General features: G+C 43.4%; 1 protein-coding gene across 1 annotated transcript; it reads left to right on the plus strand.

Annotated features, from left to right (window-relative positions):
* The first annotated feature begins 2844 nt into the window (after window positions 1-2844).
* LOC139387897 (RUN domain containing 3b) lies at window positions 2845-18425 on the plus strand. Its single transcript, XM_071134249.1, has 11 exons — window positions 2845-2939; window positions 12914-13029; window positions 13150-13283; window positions 13713-13798; window positions 13912-14001; window positions 14093-14173; window positions 14304-14484; window positions 14828-14985; window positions 17186-17332; window positions 17523-17626; window positions 17715-18425. The coding sequence occupies exons 1-11, from the start codon at window positions 2845-2847 to the stop codon at window positions 17858-17860; spliced, it is 1338 nt and encodes a 445-aa protein (XP_070990350.1). The 3' UTR covers window positions 17861-18425.
* Window positions 18426-18442: the final 17 nt, after the last annotated feature.

The raw sequence follows: 18442 nt of genomic DNA on the forward strand, positions 1-18442 counted from the left end.
AAGATTGGCAATTGCCACTGGCGCCCTGTACTCTTCACAGATGAAAGCAGGTTCACACTGAGCACATGTGACAGACGTGACAGAGTCTGGAGATGCCGTAGAGAACGTTCTGCTGCCTGCAACAGCCTCCAGCATGACCGGTTTGGCGGTGGGTCAGTCATGGTGTGGGGTGGCATTTCTTTGGGGGGCCACACAGCCCTCCATGTGCTCGCCAGAGGTAGCCTGACTGCCATTAGGTACCGAGATGAGATCCTCAGACCCCTTGTGAGACCATATGCTGGTGCGGTTGGCCCTGGGTTCCTCCTAATGCAAGACAATGCTAGACCTCATGTGGCTGGAGTGTGTCAGCAGTTCCTGCAAGAGGAAGGCATTGATGCTATGGACTGGCCCGCCCGTTCCCCAGACCTGAATCCAATTGAGCACATCTGGGACATCATGTCTCGCTCCATCCACCAACGCCACGTTGCACCACAGACTGTCCAGGAGTTGGCGGATGCTTTAGTCCAGGTCTGGGAGGAGATCCCTCAGGAGAGACCTCCCCAGGTGTTGTTTGGAGGTCATACAGGCACGTGAAGGCCACACACACTACTGAGCCTCATTTTGACTTGTTTTAAGGACATTACATCAAAGTTGGATCAGCCTGTAGTGTGTTTTTCCACTTTAATTTTGAGTGTGACTCCAAATCCAGACCTCCATGGGTTGATAAATTTGATTTCCATTGATAATTTTTGTGTGATTTTGTTGTCAGCACATTCAACTATGTAAAGAAAAAAGTATTCAATAAGAATATTTCATTCATTCAGATCTAGGATGTGTTATTTTAGTGTTCCCTTTATTTTTTTGAGCAGTGTATTACACAAAACAATAACCATATAGATTATGTATACTGAACAAAAATATAAACGTAACATGTAAAGTGTTGGTCCCATGTTTCATGAGCTGAAATAAAAGATCCGAGAAATTGTACATACCCAAAAAATTATCTCAGATTTTATGCACACATTAGTAAACATCCATTTTAGTGAGCATTTTCCTTTGTCAAGATAATCCAACCACCTGACAGGTGTGGCATAACAAGAAGCTGATTAAACAGCATGATCATTACACAGGTGCACCTTATGCTGGGGAAAATAAAAGGCCACTCTAAAACGTGCAGTTTTGTCACACAACGCAATGCCACAGATGTCTCACATTTTGAGGGAGCATGCTATTGGCATGCTGACTGCAGCAATGTCCACCAGAGCTGTTACCAGATAATTTAATGTTAATTTCTCTACCATAAAACTCCAACGTCGTTTTAGAGAATTTGGCAGTACATCCAACCGGTCTCACAACCACAGACCACGTGTAACCACGCCAACCCAGTACCTCCACATTCAGCTTCTTCACCTAGTCTGAGACCAGCCACCTTTACAGCTGATGAAACCGAGGAGTATTTCTGTCTGTAATAAAGCCCTTTTGTGGGGAAAAACTCATTCTGATTGGCTGGGCCTGGCTCTCCAGTGGGTGGCCCTGGCTCCCAAGTGGGTGGGCCTATGCCCTCCCAGGCCCATCCATGGCTGTGCCCCTGTCCAGTTATATCAAATCCATAGATTAGGGCCTAATGAATTTATTTCAATTGACTGATTACCTTATATGAACTGTAACTCAGTCAAATCTGATTTTTTTTTGCATTTTGCGTTTATATTTTTGTTCAGTAAAGGTTGGGCGTTTGTCTTACAAATAATGATAAAGGTCAACAAACCAGCAAATAGCGCTAGTAGCAAAGATCCAGATTCAGCACCATGGATAGCGGCCATCGGAACCACCCACGATCTGACATTTGAGAACCACAAGACTGGACAGCGGCTGATACCTCCTGGTGATCCTGTTGGAGTCATGTCCAACCTGGTCACCAGGAAGGATCAGCCAGTCATGAAAAATAAAATGTACTACTTCAATATGGAGATATCCTCGATGGCGCTGCCCATGCTGCCACAGACACTATAATGGCACTGATACAAAGATGAGTCCTGAATCTATCTCTATGATTATTCTTCAAGTGATTCTCCCAGCTGCCATTGACGTTGCTCCAGCTTCAGCCAGCCACTGTCCACAGTCTTGAAGTTGGAACTCCCACCAAGTTGACAACATTAAAATGGCCCTCAATGGCGCTGCCCATGCTGATATAGCCTTTTGGCTACTAGAGTCCTCTTTCATTCTCTATGAAATAATAGGCAACTGGGCCTGTACAGGAAGTAGCCAAAACCTAAACGAACTCTCTTGTTTCAGCTAGCCTGGGTGTCTATTTCTACTCTCTTGTGAACTCTAAATGCCATAACTCCTTATTGAATTGGCATGCCAAGTGTTGGTTTAACAATAACAGCATTGGAGTTGACATGAGCACAAACCAATCTGGGACCAGGGTATGTTTTGGTGTGAAATATTTTCATTAAACCTTTTAGATGGGTGCAGATGTAGGAGAGAATAAAGTACTTTTTTATACTATTGGGATGCACACATAGAAAGTCTCTTCGTCTCCCAAGACCATCGAGGTTACCATCGGTAGCCTAATTCGCTCTAAACAGGAATTTAAACCGCTCAGACTTCCCAGCACTTGGTTTGGGCGTTTTAGCACAACCCCGTGACTGTTTCTCTCCCAAATTACTGGGTGATTTCTGTTCATCCATATCCCTCTTGCCCTATACGTTGACTTTCAACAAACGAGCGAGCGTGCTGGAGTGACGCGGATAGAGCCCGCGGGCGGTGGCGTACACTGTTGAACCCAACCTGCTGATTTAAAAGAAACAGGGACAGCAAATACTGGGCACATACACTGGGGAGATACGACTAACTATGGCGAGGATGGCGTCACGTAGCCTGGGGCTGCATGTAGCTCACAAACAGGACGCTGCCAGAAGCGGAGTTGTGGAGAGAAGGAATCTACTGACTGTCTGCAGGTAAAATAATGCTCGGCTTGATCGTGTTAATTTACTAATTGGTGAGATGATTAATGACCGCATTCTCACGCGACTGGTGATTGTGTGTGGATGCTGTTGAAGACGGTAGGGTAATTGGTGATATAGGTTATATTTCTAAATAGCGCACATAACCGACCAGCGGTTGTCTTGCTTCAGTGGCATTGCGTTTACATTACAGTATTGATGGTGTTATATCGACATGAACTGTAGCCTATAACGCCGCACTAGTTCATTAGGGTTCTCTAATGGTCACACATACACACCCGTTGCCGCCACCTATGAGCCTTAATAATTTATGGAATCACAGTTACCTTCATTAATTAGGTGCCCAACTCAATACCGGTATTGTCTATAGATTTCACATGAACGAAGTTAATTCAGCACACAGCTATGAATTGGCACGGAACTGTGTGATGACTCAATTTATTAATCTGAAGTCTCATGCTCTTCGAACAGTATAAATAATAATAGTTTGGTGGGTGCTTATTTGTCCTATTTCACATGTACAAGTGTGTATTATACGAAAGTGTGTGTGTGTTTTAGATGTCGTTCTCTGTGGATAACATCATGCTGTTGAACGCCCTATCAAGTATAGCTCCATCAGACCCAGCCGTATGCCCCCTGTGGTTCTAGTGAAGAGAGAGATTTGGTAGATGAGATATGCTACATACTCCCACTCAATCAGTAGCCACATGAGCCCCTTTTTGCTGCTCCCACACATGACTACTGGTGCATCACCATTAAAGATCACTGCTATCAGAAAGAAGGGAGTGGGCATTGTATTCGCATGTCCCCAGGACTACGGTTTATTTTCATGGTGAGGTGGTGTATGTCATCTCCAAGCCATGGTTGGTGACAGGTGAGGAAACCACAACTGAAGATTTATCAGGCTTTGTTTTCCCTTTCTGGGGTGGCTTTTCACAACCTGTGTCAGAGTATTCTCCAGGAATGTCACTTTTCTAAAACATTTCATGTGCAGTTCTTGTGATATTATTTAGTTGGTTTGGTGAACTATGCTCACGTGGTGAGTAACCTTGCCTGATTCCCGAAGACTCATGTTAGCTCACTAAGCTAATGCCTAGGCTTTCTCAGTGAGCTAAGTCGAGCGCTTGGGACTATAAGGTTCTACTCGCATTTTGTCCAGACTGAGTTATTGACAGCCTTGTACTGTTCAATGTTCTCTACATATACAGTAGTCTAAATACACCAATTCATGTTGCAATTCAAGTGTAACAGAATACAAGATAAAAATCGCTGACACCTTTCAAACCAATGAGGGGTTGGAACTTTAAAGCCAATTATCTAGAACCTTATAGTCCCAAGCTCTCAAACTCTTAGTTGATGTATGCAGAGCACTTGGGTTCAATATACGTTAGTTTATAGTGAGCAACTGCTCTAGTCTTAATAATCGCTTTGGGTCATCAGGACCGACTCTGCCTAAACCAATGATCTGAATAATGAAAATATAAATCCTGTGGAATGAGTTCAGATCCAATCAAACACTGCTGCAGAACATGAATAGATACAGTTTATTGGTTTCATTGATTTAATATGCAGACAAGGCTGTGAAGTTCCTCTGTGTCCTCATCACTAAGGAATTATCATTGTCCACAGACACCAATACAGTCGTGCATCACCACTTGGTGTGGCAACTGCTTGACGTCCAACCGGAAGGCGCTAGTTTAGTGCGTAAGGCCCAGTTCATCCCTGGGGCTGGGCTCCCTGCCCTCTAGACCCTCTATACCAGGCAGTGTCTGCGGAAGGCCTTAAAAATAATCAGACTCCAGCCACCCAAGTCATAGACTGTTCTCTCTGCTAACGCATGGCAAGTGGTACCAACAGAACCCTGAACAGCTGCTAACTCAAAGCCATAAGACCACTAAATAGTTGGTCTGGGTAGCTATTGGTAAACTATTTAACTATCTGCATTGACCCTTTTTGCACTAACTATGCTGCTGCTACTGTTATTTATCCTGTTGCCTAGTTACTTTACTCCTACCTATATCTACATATGGAACTCCATTACCTCGTACCCCTGGACATGGATTCAGTACTGCTACCCCGTGTATATCGCCAAGTTATCCTTACTCATTGTGGATTTATTCTACGTATTATCTTTTTCCAAAAAAATTCTCTCTGCATTGTTAAGGGCCCGTCAGTAAGCATTTCACTGTTAGTTTACACCTGTTGTTTACAAAGCATGTGACAAGTATTTTTGAATGTCATCTACCATGCTCTGGGAACTGTCATTTCTAATCACTGATGGGGTGGGGGGAGATGTATAAGGACAACCGTAACCGTTTTAGGTCTGAACTTGTTGATCAGGATTCAGTGGTACACAGGGTAGACGAGCACTCATTTAAGTTCTCCTGAGACCTCTGAGCACCTGTGTCTACATGTCATCAGATCTATGTGTGCCTAAATGCCTTCTTAGAAGTGGAGGAGTAGGCCACTAAAAGCTTCTGGTCTGCCTTCGGTGGCCTTTCTCAATAGCAAGGCAATGCTCACTGAGTCTACATAGTCAAAGCTTTGCTTAAGTTTGGGTCAGTCACAGTGGTGAGGTATTCTGCCACTGTGTACTCTCTGTTTAGGGCCAAATAGCATTCTAGTTTGCTCTGTTTTTTTGGTTAATTATTTGACACATTGGAAATAATTCTCTTTTTGTTTTCTCGTGATTTGGTTGGTTCTAATTGTGTTGCTGTCGTGGGGCTCTGTGGGGTCTGTTTGTGAACAGAGCCCCAGGACCAGCTTGCTTAGGGGACTCTTCTCCAGGTTCATCTCTCTGTAGGTGATGGCTTTGTTATGGAAGGTTTGGGAATTGCTTCATTTTAGGTGGTCTCTTTTCTGGATTTTGATAATTAGCGGGTATCGGCCTAGTTCTGCTGTGCATGCATTATTATGTTTGGTTTTTTTAATGCTGTACACTGAGGAAATATTTGCAGAGTCTCAATTTGGTGTTTACCCCATTTTGTGAATTCTTGGTTTGTGAGCAGACCAAGACCTCACAACCATAAAGGGCAATTGGTTCAATAACTGATTCAAGTATTTTTAGCCAGATCCTAATTGGTGTGTCGATTTTTGTTCCTTTTGATGGCATAGAAGGCCCTTCTTGCCTTGTCGCTCAGCTCGTTCACAGATTTGTGGAAGTTACCTGTGGCGCTGATCTTTAGGCCAAGGTATGTATCATTTTGTGTGCAAATGGGTGTCTAGATGGAATTGGTATTTGTGGTCCTGGCGACTGGACCTTTTTTGGAACACTTATTATTTTTGTCTTACTGAGACTTACTGTCAGGGCCCAGGTCTGACAGAATCTGTGCAGAAGATCTAGGTGGTGCTGTAGGCCCTCCTTAGTTGGTGAGCAGAAGCATCAGATAGATCATCAGTAGACATTTGACTTCATATTCTAGTAGGGTGAGGCTGAGTGCTGCAGACTGTTCTAGTGCCCAATTAATTTATATTAATATACACTGCTCAAAAAAATAAAGGGAACACTAAAATAACACATCCTAGATCTGAATGAATGAAATATTTTTATGAAATACTTTTTTTCTGTACATAGTTGAATGAGCTGACAACAAAATCACACAAATTATCAATGGAAATCAAATTGATCAACCCATGGAGGTCTGGATTTAGAGTCACACTCCAAATTAAAGTGGAAAACCACACATGATGTCCCAAATGTGCTCAATTGGATTCGGGTCTGGGGAACGGGCGGGCCAGTCCATAGCATCAATGCCTTCCTCTTGCAGGAACTGCTGACACACTCCAGCCACATGAGGTCTTGCATTAGGAGGATCCCAGGGCCAACCGCACCAGCATTTGGTCTCACAAGGGGTCTGAGGATCTCATCTCGGTACCTAATGGCAGTCAGGCTACCTCTGGCGAGCAAATGGAGGGCTGTGCGGCCCCCCAAAGAAATGCCACCCCACACCATGACTGACCCACCGCCAAATCGGTCATGCTGGAGGATGTTGCAGGCAGCAGAACGTTCTCCACGGCGTCTCGACTGTCACATCTGTCACGTGCTCAGTGTGAACCTGCTTTCATCTGTGAAGAGCACAGGGCGCCAGTGGCGAATTGGCCGATCTTGGTGTTCTCTGGCAAATGCCAAACGTCCTGCACGTTGTTGGGCTGTAAGCACAACCCCCACCTGTGGACGTCGGGCCCTCATACCACCCTCATGGAGTCTGTTTCTGACCGTTTGAGCAGACACATGCACATTTGTGGCCTGCTGGAGGTCATTTTGCAGGGTTCTGGCAGTGCTCCTCCTTGTCCTCCTTGCACAAAGGCGGAGGTAGCGGTCCTGCTGTTGGGTTGTTGCCCTCCTAAGGCCTCCTCCACGTCTCCTGATGTACCGGCCTGTCTCCTGGTAGCGCCTCCATGCTCTGGACACTACGCTGACAGACACAGCAAACCTTCTTGCCACAGCTCGCATTGATGTGCCATCCTGGATGAGCTGCACTACCTGAGCCACTTTTGTGGGTTGTAGACTCAGTCTCATGCTACCACTAGAGTGAAAGCACCACCAGCATTCAAAAGTGACCAAAGCATCAGCCAGGAAGCATAGGAACTGAGAAGTGGTCTGGTCAACACCTGCAGAACCACTCCTTTATTTGGGGTGTCTTGCTAATTTTCTATAATTTCCACCTGTTTATTCCATTTGCACAACAGCATGTGCAATTTATTGTCAATCAGTGTTGCTTCCTAAGTGGACAGTTTGATTTCACAGAAGTGTGATTGACTTGGAGTTACATTGTGTTGTTTAAGTGTTCCCTTTATTTTTTTGCGCTGTGTGTGTATGTATGTATATCTGTCTGTCTGTCTGTATGTATGTGTGTGTGTATATATATATGAGGTCGACCGATTTATGATTTTTCCATGCCTTTATTTATTTATTTGTAATGACAATTACAACAATACTGAATGAACACTTATTTTAACTTAATATACTGTAATACATCAATACAATAAATGTAGCCTCAAGTAAATAATGAAACATGTTCAATTTGGTTTAAATAATGCAAAAACAAAGTGTTGGAGAAGAAAGTAAAAGTGCAATATGTGCCATGTAAAAAAGCTAACATTTAAGTTCCTTGCTCAGAACATGAGAACATATGAAAGCTGGTGGTTCCTTTTAACATGAGTCTTCAATATTCCCAGGTAAGATGTTTTAGGTTGTAGTTATTATAGGAATTATAGGACTATTTCCCTCTATACCATTTGTATTTCATTAACCTTTGACTATTGGATGTTCTTATATGCACTTTAGTTTTGCCAGTGTAACAGTATAGCTTCCGTCCCTCTCCTCGCTCCTCCCTGGGCACCAGCAACACAACGACAATTAGCGCGTGCTAACTAGCTAGCCATTTCACTTTGGTTACATGAGTTATCGCGCAATGCTTGACGCACAACGAAGAGCTGCTGGCAAAACGCACTAAAGTGCTGTTTGAATGAATGTTTACATGCCTGCTTCTGCCTACCACCGCTCAGTCAGATACTTAGATACTTGTATGCTCAGTCAGATTATATGCAATGCAGGACACGCTAGATAATATCTAGTAATATCATCAACCATGTGTAGTTAACTAGTGATTATGATTGTTTTTTTTTGTAAGATAAGTTTAATGCTAGCTAGCAACTTACCTTTGCTTACTGCATTCTCGTAACAGGCTCCTTGTGGAGTGCAACGAGAGAGGCAGGTCGTTATTGCGTTGGACTTGTTAACTAGAAGGTTGCAAGATTGGATCCCCCGAGCTGACAAGGTGGCAATCTGTCGTTCTGCCCCTGAATAAGGCAGTTAACCCACTGTTCCTAGGTCGTCATTGAAAATAAGAATTTGTTCTTAACTGACTTGCCCAGTTAAATAAAGGTATAAAAAAAAAAATCAGCAAATCGGCGCCCAAAAATACAGATTTACGATTGTTATGAAAACTTGAATTCGGCCCTAATTTTACATACACTATGTTGACTGTGCCTTTAAACAGCTTGGAAAATTCCAGAAAATCATGTCATGGCTTTAGAAACTTCTGATAGACTTCAATTAGTCAATTGGAGGTGTACCTGTGGATGTATTTCAAGGCCTACCTTCAAACTCAATGCATCTTTGCTTGACATCATGAGGAAATCAGCCAAGACCTCAGAAAAAGAATTGTAGACTTCCACAAGTCTGGTTCATCCTTGGGAGCAGTTTCCAAATACCTGGAGGTACCACGTGTACTATTGTTTGTAGATGAACAAGTATAAACGCCATGGGACCACGCAGCCGTTGTACCGCTCATGATGGAAACGTGTTCTGTCTTCTAGAGATGAATGTACTTTGGTGCGAAAAGTGCAAATCAATCCCAAAACAACAACAAATGACCTTGTGAAGCTGCTGGAGGAAGCAGGTACAGAAGTATCTACAGTGGCCTCCACAATTACTGGCAATGCACAAACAATACTTAAAAAAAATTAAACAATATAATTATAGAGAAGCTTGAAATACTGTACTTTATTAATGTTTCAATGGAACCAACCAAAATCATAATTATTTAATACAAAATAAATTTAACCAAAATCAAGGTTTCATAATTTTTGGCACTCATTTAGTACTTAGTGCAACCACCTCTGGCAAGGATAACAGTATGGAGTCTTTTCCTGTAATGTTTGACAAGGTTAAGGAACACATTTGAAGGGATTTTGGACCATTCCTCTATGCAGATTCTTCATATTATTGGGTTTGAACTTATCAACTGCTCTCTTCCACTCAGCCCACAGGTTTTCGATTGGATTGAGGTCGACTGAGATGGCCATGGCAGAACATTGATTTTGTTGTCACAGAACCATTTCTGTGTGGATCTTGAGGTATGTTTCGGGTCATTGTCTTGTTGGAAAGTCCACCTACGGCCCAAGTCCCAACCTTCTGGCAGAGGCAACCAGATTGCCAGCCAAAATTGCCTGATACTTTGTGGAATTCATCATGCCATCAATCTTAACCAGTGCCACTAGACCTCTGGAATTAAAACCGCCCCAAAACATCACTGACCCCTTCCATATTTCACCGTGGGTATGAGGTTCCTCTCCTTGTATGCATCTCTGTTTCGACGTCAAACGATGCCGATGCTGTATCTGACCAAAACGTTCCATTTTGGTCTCATCTAACCAGAGCACCTTCTTCCAGTCATAATTTAAATTACTTTTGGCAAACTTCAAGCTTCTGTGTCTTGGGGTCAGAAAGGGCTTTCTTCTGGCAACCCTTCCAAAGAGCCTGTGGTTGTGGAGGTGGCTTCTGATGGTGCTTTTTGAAACCTGGTGACCACAAGACGCCACCAAGGCCTGCAGTTCTTTCACAGTGATTCTTGGGGATTTTATTGCTTCTTTTATCATCCTCAAATGCATTTGCGTCCTCGACCTGTGAGCTTTTCAACTGTGCCATATCTTTTGAATTTAAGAATTGCCCTGACAGTGCTCAGTGGTATATTCAATAGTTTGTGGATCTTGTAGCCATTACCAGATACATGAAGGTCTACAACCATTTGTCTCTTTTGAACTGCCAGTTCTTTTGTCTTCATGGTGTTGGATGACAGCGGGATATTGCATGTGTTACCTCATTTTTATACCCTAGGGAAACAGGAAGTGATGTAATGGCTCAATATAGTTCATTAAGACTTAGATCAACTTAAATAAGTGGAATTTAATTTGGTTTAATTTTTGGTAGATATTTGGTAGTTATTTACAATCTTTAAGGGTGCCATTAATTGTGACACCTTGATTTGGAGGACATTGATTTTTCATTGAAACATTAATAAAGTACAGTATTTCTCACGTTGGTATTTTGAGTATCTCTAATTATATTGTTTATATTTGTTTAAGAATTGTTGGTGCGTTACCAGTCAGGGGTGCCAGTAATTTTGGAGCCCACTGTATATCCACAGTAAAACGAGACCTATATCGATACAACCTGAAAGGCCGCTCCGCAAGGAAGAAGCCACTGCTTCCAAACTGCCATTAAAAAAGCCAGACTACAGTTTGCAACTGCACATGGGGATGTACTTTTTGGAGAAATGTCCTCTGGTCTGACTGTTTGGCCATCATGACCATCGTTATGTTTGGAGGTTAAAGGGGGAGGCTTGCAAGCCGACGAACACCATCCCAACTGAAGCACGGGGGCAGCTTCATGTTGTGGGGGTGCTTTGCTGCAGGAGGGACTTGTGCACTTAACAAAATAGATGGCATCATGATGAGGGAAAACTCTGGATATATTGAAGCAACATCTCAAGACATCAGTCAGGAAGTTAAAGCTTGGTCACAAATGTGTCTTCCAAATGGACAATGACCCCAAGCATACTTCCAAAGATGTGGCAAAATTGCTTAAGGACAACAAAGTCAAGGTATTGGAGTGGCCATCACAAAGCCCTGACCTCAATCCTATGGAAAATTTGTGGGCAGAACTGAAAAAGCGTGTGCGAGCAAGGAGGCCCACAAACCTGACTCGGATACACCAGCTATGTCAGGAATGGGCCAAATTTCACCCAACTTATTGTGGGAAACTTGTGGAAGGCTACCCAAAACGTTGACCCAAGTTAAACAATTTAAAGGCAATGCTACCAAATACTAATTGGGTGTATGTTAACTTCTGACCCAACTGGGAATGTGATGAAAGAAATAAAAGCTGAAATAAATCATTCTCTCTACTATTATTCTGACATTTCACATTCTTAAAATAAAGTGATGATCCTAAGTCAGGGAATTTTTACTCTGATTTAAATGTCAGGAATTGTGAAAACGAGTTTAAATGTATTTGGCTAAGGTGTATGTAAACTTCCGACTTCAACTGTATATATCTGTGAGACTCGGTTAAGGTCAGTGATAAAGTAGTTTAGGGATAAGCTATAGCTGCACCTACCGTAGGAGTCCCCTTGAAGCCTACCATTGACTATGTACATACCATACCCAGCGTGCAACAAAGCTGCAGGAATTGTGACCTGTTTTTGTTGTGCCTAGGGGGGTATATGGGGGAGGGAATTATATATTTTATTTAACTAAGCAAGTCCGTTAAGAACAAATTCTTATTTACAATGATGGCCAAACTCGGATGACGCTGGACCTAGTTGTGTGCTGCCCTATGGGGCTCCCAATCACGGATCCAAACCAGGTACTGCAGTGACACCTCTTGCACTGACATGCAGTGTCTTAGACCTCTGCGCCACTCGGGAATGCTGTCACCTCCAGGTAGATGTTTGTCCCCCTGTGTTGCTGAGGTGTCCGGTTCTGGCATTTAGGTCGCCACAGACTAGTACATGTCCCTATCCCTGGAAATTATAGATTTCCCCCTGCGGGATGCTGAAGCTGTCTTCATTAAAGTATGGGGATTCTAGTGAGGGAATTTGGTATGTCTTCCTGTGTATGTAATGGAAAAAACTGAAACCTTATTGCCTGTCCTGTTTAGATAAAGCTTTGTCTGCCCAGTCACCCCACTGCCACTTAACCTGCTACTGTGTGTCTGCAGTACAAGCCCCACCGCACAGAGATGACTGTTGCATCTTTGTCTGACCAACATGGAAATGAGGCCATTTAAGACTACTGAGATGCATCCCTGTATTCCAGAATCCACACAGTCATTTCCTGTGTTTGCTTCATTGCATTAAATCTCCTCGGTGCTTAATAACCTAGACACTATTTAGAGTATCTCTGGTCAGGAGCCCTATCATTGTTGTCATGCCCCACAATCTGACCTCTGGGCAATCTACCTATATGCTTATGACAGTGATTTAAAAAAAATATATATTTTTTTTTGTATATTGTCAACGCTCCACTGATAGTGTGCAGTAGAGATTGGGTTTCCTAAAGCCTATAAATCTGTTCAGTCAGATGATCTCCTCTCCCTAGAGTCACATTTAACAGCATGTCAGAGAGAAACGCACTGATCCGGTTGGAAATCAGTGCAGACTCCGTTAAGTGTGTGTGTGCAGGTTTTCAGTGAAGACGTTGATTGACCGCTCCTGTTTAGACACGATAGACGACGACTCTCCAGAGTTCACCAACTTCGTCTCCATCCTGGAACAGATCCTCAGTCACAGACTCAAAGGTAGAGTAACACACCATTACATGCTTAAAGCCCTTCTCATCTGGACCACTGCTGGGTTTTGGAGTCAATATGCCACCTATAAATGTAGCTCTCTCGCTCGCTTGCTCTCGCTCCTCCCAGGTCAGACTACGTGGTTTGGTTATGAGACTCATTGTAGTTTCTGGGATTATGTGAAAGCAGCCTGCAGTAAAGTCTCTCCCAGCTGCATCCACAGCATTGAGAGCATGGAGAATGTCCGCTCCTCCAGAGCTAGTGTGTGTGTGTGTGTGTGTGTCTGCACGAGAGAGAGGTTGCTGGTTACGCTGGAAAGCCTTGAGCCATGGACCTTAATGATAACATCAATATTCCCACAGATCTAAAACACACAACTGTCTCAGCCTTTTCTGATGAAATTACACACAGAACAAAAGACAGCTTTGTTCAGAAGCTTTAAACAATGAATACTGTAGTGTTGTCCAAGAGAACGCCACAGCTCCGGCACACACGCACATACACACACACACACACACACACACGTACGCACCCATGCATGCACACTTGCGTGCAGGTGCACAAACTCAATCAGCTGACTGTGGCTAAGTAGGAAGGGCCGCATGTATTTAAATGATAATGATGTCTGTTTTAAAGAGCTACTATGCAGGTCTGATGTATAATGGAAACTTAAGAACTGTGTGTGTCCACAGGGTCGGGCGTGGATCAGGCTGGTGCTGATGGAGAAGAGGCTGTCTGAGTACATCTCCTCCGCCCTGTGGGACTTCAAAACCACCAGGTCTTTCTCTCTGGCACACACACACAATGGCAAAACAAAACAGCAGACTGAGTTGAGTGTTGGTTTTAGGTGTTCTGAGGATGGAGCTAGTGTGTGTTTTCTATGTTGTGTAGGCAATGGTATGAGGATGGGGCCATCATGCTAGGTGAGGAGGCGGGGCTGCTAGCAGATACACTCATCGGTCTCAACACCATTGACTTCAGGTACTCGTATATTATTTATAGTGTTGCTGAGTCATAGCTCAGGTTATACAGTAAAGGTCTCAATTAAATTGTGTTTTCCTCTGGTGGTTAGCTTCTGTCTGAAAGGGGAGGGGCTGAATGGAAGCTGCCCAGCGGTGATTGACTATACGCCTTATCTGAAGTCGTTTCAGAGGTATGTGGGAGTCAATCTTTTAGTCCTTTACCTGCTATTATGTACCCCTCCCCTCCTGTATGTGCCCTATAAATTGAACTCCTACCCCCTCTGTAGTACCCTCTGAAGTGTGCCCTTTCCCCCTGTGTAGAGAGAACAGCATCAGCAGTGACGAGGAGGAGTTGAGGACCCTGGGGAGCAGCGGCAGCGAGAACACCACCCCTGAAAAGATGGCCGCCAGCACTGCGGAGGCCATCTTAACTGAGCAGAGCAGCTGGGTCTGCAGGTGTAAACGACTCGAGCAGAAATACCGCATGGCACTGGAACAGAAGGTAACGTCCCAGTATGTGTATTGTATGTGTGTGCTGCAGAACACTGTATTGCACTATAGAATGCAGGTGTATTTGTGCATGAGACACTGAGACTGAGGTGTCTGTGGAATAATTGGAAAGTTAGAAATCAAAATGTCAGGCTAACTGTCAGTGCTCTGTTGAGGAAATGTGCTCTCTTGAGGAAATGGAAACGCACACAGCTTGATATCATTCATTCCATCCTCACCAGAGTACAAATCTATAGTGCCTCCTTTACCAAAACAAAAATCTTCCCTTGTTTATCTGTTTTGCTACTGCAAAAAATATAATAATGCAACAACGTGTGTGTGTGTGTGCGCGCCAGTGTTATCTGGAAGAGATGGTTCGTCTGAGAGAGGCCCAGCTGTCTCAAGTGATTCCTCAGAACAAAGCTCTTCAGCAGAGACTAACAGACACACACCTCTCACACACACTGGAGAAGGAACAACTAGAATACATCGTACTGGAGCTCCAGGACCAACTGTGAGTTTGTGTATCTGTGAGTGTGTGGAATGACCAGCTGTGAGTGTGACATTTTAACCACAGCGAGAGGGCCAGGGAATGCAGGAGTAGTGCACACAGCTATGTCTTACTATACTTGTGAGGACTTCTTGGGGACCAACAACCTTAACTCCTAAACCTAACCACTAACCCTAATTCTAACCTTAACCCTAAAGACTAAAATAGTTATTTTCACAAGTGAGGACCTGCAAAATGTCCCCACTTTTCTGAGGACTTATACTTACAGGTATAGGAAAGTGTGTGTGTGACACAAGGTTATTTGAAGTTCAGTTTGTTTTCTGATCCACTTGTCCTTTTAATTTAGTTTATTTTATGAAGAAAAATGTATATATATTTTTTTGTTTTAGTGTTAGGGACAGAATGCCACTATGGGCCAGTAATACATAAGGTGATGGGTCAGGTCATAGGTTAACCTCTACGTGATCGGCGTGTATAATGCCATGTTAATACCATGTTATTGTTTGAGGAGAGTGCCCAATTATGAACTTGAAAATGTGTTAATAAACCAAATAGGCACATTTGGGCAGTCTTGAACAGATATGCAATGGTTCATTGGAACTGTCTAAAACGTTGCACATGCACTGCTGCCATCTAGTGGCCAAAATCTAAATTGTGCCTGGGCTGGAATAATACATTATGCCTCTTGCCTTTCAGAGATGGTTAAAAAAAAAATGTTTTTTTTTCTTTGTATTATCTTTTACCAGATGTGTGTTATTCTCCTACATTATTTTCACATTTCCACAAACTTCAAAGTGTTTCCTTTCAAATGGTTTCAAGAATATGCATATCCTTTCTACAGGCAGATTTGGGTATGTCATTTTGGGTGAAAATTGGGGGGGGGGAAAGGATCTGATCCTTATGAGGTTTTTAAGTTAGGTTTAAAAGTAGACTCGGTAAGATGATGTAGATGCACCGTGTACACAGTAGTAGTGCGTCAATTTCCACAACGGAGCATTGGAGCGTGAGGCTTAACTTCTCCTCTGTTTTGGTCCCGTAGCTACCATGTTGCATCGTGCAAATCTCAATGGCCGTGTTAGAGCGGATCACTTTTGTCAAGCCTTTCAAAATGTGTTGCATTGTGGGAGAAAAATGGTCTGACTTGCACCTACATGTCAACTGCTTGAACATTACAAAAATGTGATCAAAGGTCATTGACTGCAAGTTTCTGCTCTTCACCAACTTAATTCTGCAGCCATCGCCTGTATTGTGGGAAGCTCTATTGCCAACCAATCATCAGGGTTGTTTTGTTTGACCCACGCGAACGTGACCAAAGACATGACTGAAACAGGAACCATATAAATAAATGTGCTACTGAGCCTCTCTCTCACTAATTGATAGGATTTCAGTTTGAGTGTGATTTGGGGAATAGATGTTTATTTAGACATTATAAAGAAAACATTTTCTAAACGATGGCAACACTGCCATGTTGATCTGAGCCTTGCTGTTGGAAAACCACATGACTTTGGGCTGTCACAGATGCATCTCCCCTGACTTCACTCCTCGACTTTTGCCTGCAGTCGGATGCTTTCGGCCTTACCACTCAAACGCCCCCAATATCTGCGGTGCTGCTCATGGCGCCGTCATCTTGCTGAATCTACCTTTAAATATTAATGTGGCCTGCCAGATTCAGAAGCTTGATAATTCTATGTTATTTGAGTTCATTTTGGAGTCAAAGATAATAGTTTGAGTATAGTTTTAGTTTTTCAAAACAGATTTGTTCATTTTATTTCAGTTTATAGTTTTTTCATAATGTGTTTGTTTACTGTAATAACCTTGGTGTGATGACTTGGCCTGGGTGAATCATCAGAGGAGATGGTGTGATGACTTGGCCTGGGTGAATCATCAGAGGAGATGGTGTGATCAATTTCACCTCTTCCTTTCCACCTTCTGATCAATATTTTAATTTGGGTTGTGAGGATTTCCTTAGCTTTCCAAATGCTGGTGTTGAAACTGCAGTCATCTCTCAAACCAACAATCAGTCAGAGGTATGGATTTACAGACACAACATAGGGAGGTAAAGGTAGAGAGAAGGTGAGGAGAGATTACAGAGAGACTGGGGTACGTAGCATATTTTGGGACAGAATGTTCCAGGAACACAATAGGAGTAGCTAGTGTCTTGACAGTATAGGTTTGTGTGCGTGTATATTTCATCCTGCTGAAGGATGGTGCTGAAGAACCATGACTTGAGGTCCAGACAAGAACTGACTGCACATCTGACCAATCAGTGGCCTTCACCCGGTGCTATGGATACCAATGCTGTTGCCTTGGATACCATGCTGTACAGGAATAGGGTGGGGCAGTGGGAGGAGTATGTAAACAGGGATAAATTCCTATTCCACAACTTCCTCACTTACACGCCATATATTTATATACTGTACCTGTGAGAAGTTCTGTGAAAAAAATATGAATTTTAACATTCCAAATGGTTATTCCAATGTAGCCATCACACTACTTAGATGCATCCAGAGAGTCCACTCTAATGTCTCTGTGTTCTACAGGAAGAATTTCCAGAGTCTAGAGCAGCTGTCCCAGACCTCTCTGGAGCCCTCACACACACTCAACCTGGACACTAGACCAGCCAGCTCACACTGGCACCACCATGGTGTGTGTGTGCATTTCTGTGCTCTCCCCCACTACCAATAAATAATAATAATTTTCTGCATGTGTTAACCCCCTCTTCTGCTCCCCAGGGAAGGAGGACACCCCATCTCTGATAGGTCTGTGTGGGTCTCTGCAGTCAGTAGCCAGCAATAAGTCCCTGGCCAGCCTGAAGTCCAGTGAGTGTCTAGCCAGCCCCACCACAGAGATGACCAGTCCTGACCTCACCCCGTCCTAGAACCAGAGACCAAGAGATCCAGCACATGGTTTGGAGAAAGAGAGCCAGATTTGGATCCTGCAATTGGAACTTAGCCTTTTTGAATAACATTCCACCCCATCCCCTCCTAAACCCAGAGATCTAACTTCGTCCCCAGGCTCAATTGATGGATTTACCAGGGATGCAACACAGGTCGTAGAATCATACAACTGTGCATAGAGATTTATTTATTGTGATTTCTATGACTAAATCACATGGAATCTGGATCCAGGAACTCTGAGTTTTAAATAAATATTGAAGGAACTCATGGCTCAAAGCATGGGAGCCGCAGTCAATCATTTGGAATTTACAACCCGGACTGACCCTGGAACCAGCGCTCCAGTAGTCAGTCCTTCAATGTAAGCGCAGAGCCGTTGGAAAAAACAGGACTGTATTGACCAGGAGCGACCTCATGTTTATTTATTAGTTTGTTGTATATCTGCACTGATGGGAAAATAACTGCATAGTTGAAAGCCAGTTCCAGGTAGGTATGCTGTAGGTATACTGTTGTCACCTATCTTATGTGTTCAGATCACTGCAGACCAAGGAGAACGCCACTTGACA

Source organism: Oncorhynchus clarkii, chromosome 3, assembly GCF_045791955.1.
Source record: "Oncorhynchus clarkii lewisi isolate Uvic-CL-2024 chromosome 3, UVic_Ocla_1.0, whole genome shotgun sequence".
NCBI lineage: Eukaryota > Metazoa > Chordata > Actinopteri > Salmoniformes > Salmonidae > Oncorhynchus > Oncorhynchus clarkii.

Excerpts from the sequence above, each read along its gene's own strand:
- LOC139387897 (XM_071134249.1), top strand. The coding sequence starts at position 2,845 with ATGGCGTCACGTAGCCTGGGGCTGCATGTAGCTCACAAACAGGACGCT. Across the intron at positions 13,284-13,712 it reads TCCGCTCCTCCAGAGCTAGT|GGTCGGGCGTGGATCAGGCT; the intron begins GTGTGTGTGTGT and ends GTGTGTCCACAG. Across the intron at positions 14,174-14,303 it reads TATCTGAAGTCGTTTCAGAG|AGAGAACAGCATCAGCAGTG; the intron begins GTATGTGGGAGT and ends CCCCCTGTGTAG.